General features: G+C 47.8%; 1 protein-coding gene across 1 annotated transcript; it reads right to left on the reverse strand.

Moving 5' to 3' along the window:
- Positions 1–422: 422 nt before the first annotated feature.
- LOC131680559 (uncharacterized) lies at positions 423–1,262 on the reverse strand. Its single transcript, XM_058961273.1, has one exon. The coding sequence runs from the start codon at positions 1,260–1,262 to the stop codon at positions 423–425; it is 840 nt and encodes a 279-aa protein (XP_058817256.1).
- Positions 1,263–1,744: the final 482 nt, after the last annotated feature.

Below are 1,744 nucleotides of genomic sequence, written 5' to 3' on the forward strand. Positions count from 1 at the left end.
ATAAGTAACGGTAAGTAGATCGAAGGTTTGTACTGGCATGTCGGAGGAAAATCGCCAGAAAATGCGTTGCAGTGGAACATCATCTGGATGCACGAGAACCTGTCGGTACATTTTCGCTATATCACCTACTAGAGCGATGGGATACGTCCGAAATCGTAAGATTGTATTGAGTAGCTCGTCGTGGACGACCGGGCCGACACAGAGGGCATTGTTGAGGGAAAAACCGGTAGACGTTTTTGCCGAACCATCAAATACAACACGAACCTTTGCGTAGTACTAGCTTCCTTGATAACAGGATGGTGTGGTAGGTAGAATGATTTTGCGACTTTGGCCTCAGTTAGTTTACTTGGCTGCATATGCCCGAGGTCGATGTATTCCTGCACGAATCTGTGACACTCAACCTTCAGCTCGGAGTTTCGCTCCTAACGTCGCTCCAAATACTGAAACCGTCGCAGCGCGTTTGCCTTCGACTCGCCTAACATGTCGTCAAAGTCAGGCTTCCGAGGCAGGCGAACTATGTACCGTCCGTCAGGGTTTCTAGAGACTGTCGATTGGTAAAGTGTTTCACAGCGCCTTTCTTCGACGGAGTAGTTGTCCTTGGTAATTAGTTCTTCCATTTTCCAGAAACGTTCCAGAGTTTCTTCCAAGGTGACCAAAGATACAGACACGAGACTGCTGGAATTGGAGGATGGTTTGAGCTTGGGGAATACTAGATCTGCAGAGCCCGCAACGATCCATCCGAAAACGCTATCAACCAGGAGTGGGAGATTGCCATGCAACTGTATTCGTGCGGCATTCGGGAAGAATGAATAAAAGTGATTGGCTCCCAGCGATCGGCTGGCTCTTGTTGAAGTTGGAACTGCTAGAAATAGATTCGTTGGAATTCTCCAGTCGGCTATGGAGACATTTTGCACAGGAAGATTGGCAGTTAATTTGTCCATTACGAGGATATTAATTCCGCTAGAATGCTCCTTTCTAGATGAAACTTGGGCGTAGATGGATTCATGTATGACGTTGGATAACTGACCGGGCCCTTGGACAGTAACGTTGACGCAATGCTTCTTCAGGCGGCGGATACGAGCCTTGCGGTCGGTGATCAAATTCGGTTGCGATGCGCTATCCAATAAAACACGGGCGGGATGATGTTGTCCATAAGCAACAACGATATTTACGACGACGGTTAGCAAGAAGACATTTTCACGAGGATGCTGGAGAGAAACATTCGTCTCGATAATCGAATCATCTTCAGCAGCTGCTACCATGGTTTGTTCGGAAACTACAGGAGAAGACGACGACGTAGCCCTGTCAGCAGAATCGACGAAAGACGTTGAACGAGAAACAGAGTCGTTGCTGACCTTCTTAGGACCGGCGGATTGGCCCGTGTGTAGTAAAGTGTGCTGGCGCTGATTGCACTTGTTGCAATTCAGGTCACATGGGCATTGGCGGACTATGTGATCCCCCCGTAGACAGTTGTGACACAATTGATTCGTGTTCACAAGTTGTTGTCGGTCGTTCACCGACATGCTGTTGAACTTGCCGCATCTCGCCAACTACATCTGGAACATCTGAAAAAATAGTTAGCGGTTGATGCGCATGACGAGAGACGAAACTGTGATTGTCTCCGGAAATGACTTGCAGACGCACCATCGTTTGTATTTGTCGTGCTAATAGATTGATGATGGTTGACCGAGATCGATTCCAGTACTCTTGTCCTCCTTTGGAGGAAATCGATCAAACATGCCAA

This window comes from Topomyia yanbarensis, chromosome 2 (genome assembly GCF_030247195.1).
Source record: "Topomyia yanbarensis strain Yona2022 chromosome 2, ASM3024719v1, whole genome shotgun sequence".
NCBI classification, from domain to species: domain Eukaryota; kingdom Metazoa; phylum Arthropoda; class Insecta; order Diptera; family Culicidae; genus Topomyia; species Topomyia yanbarensis.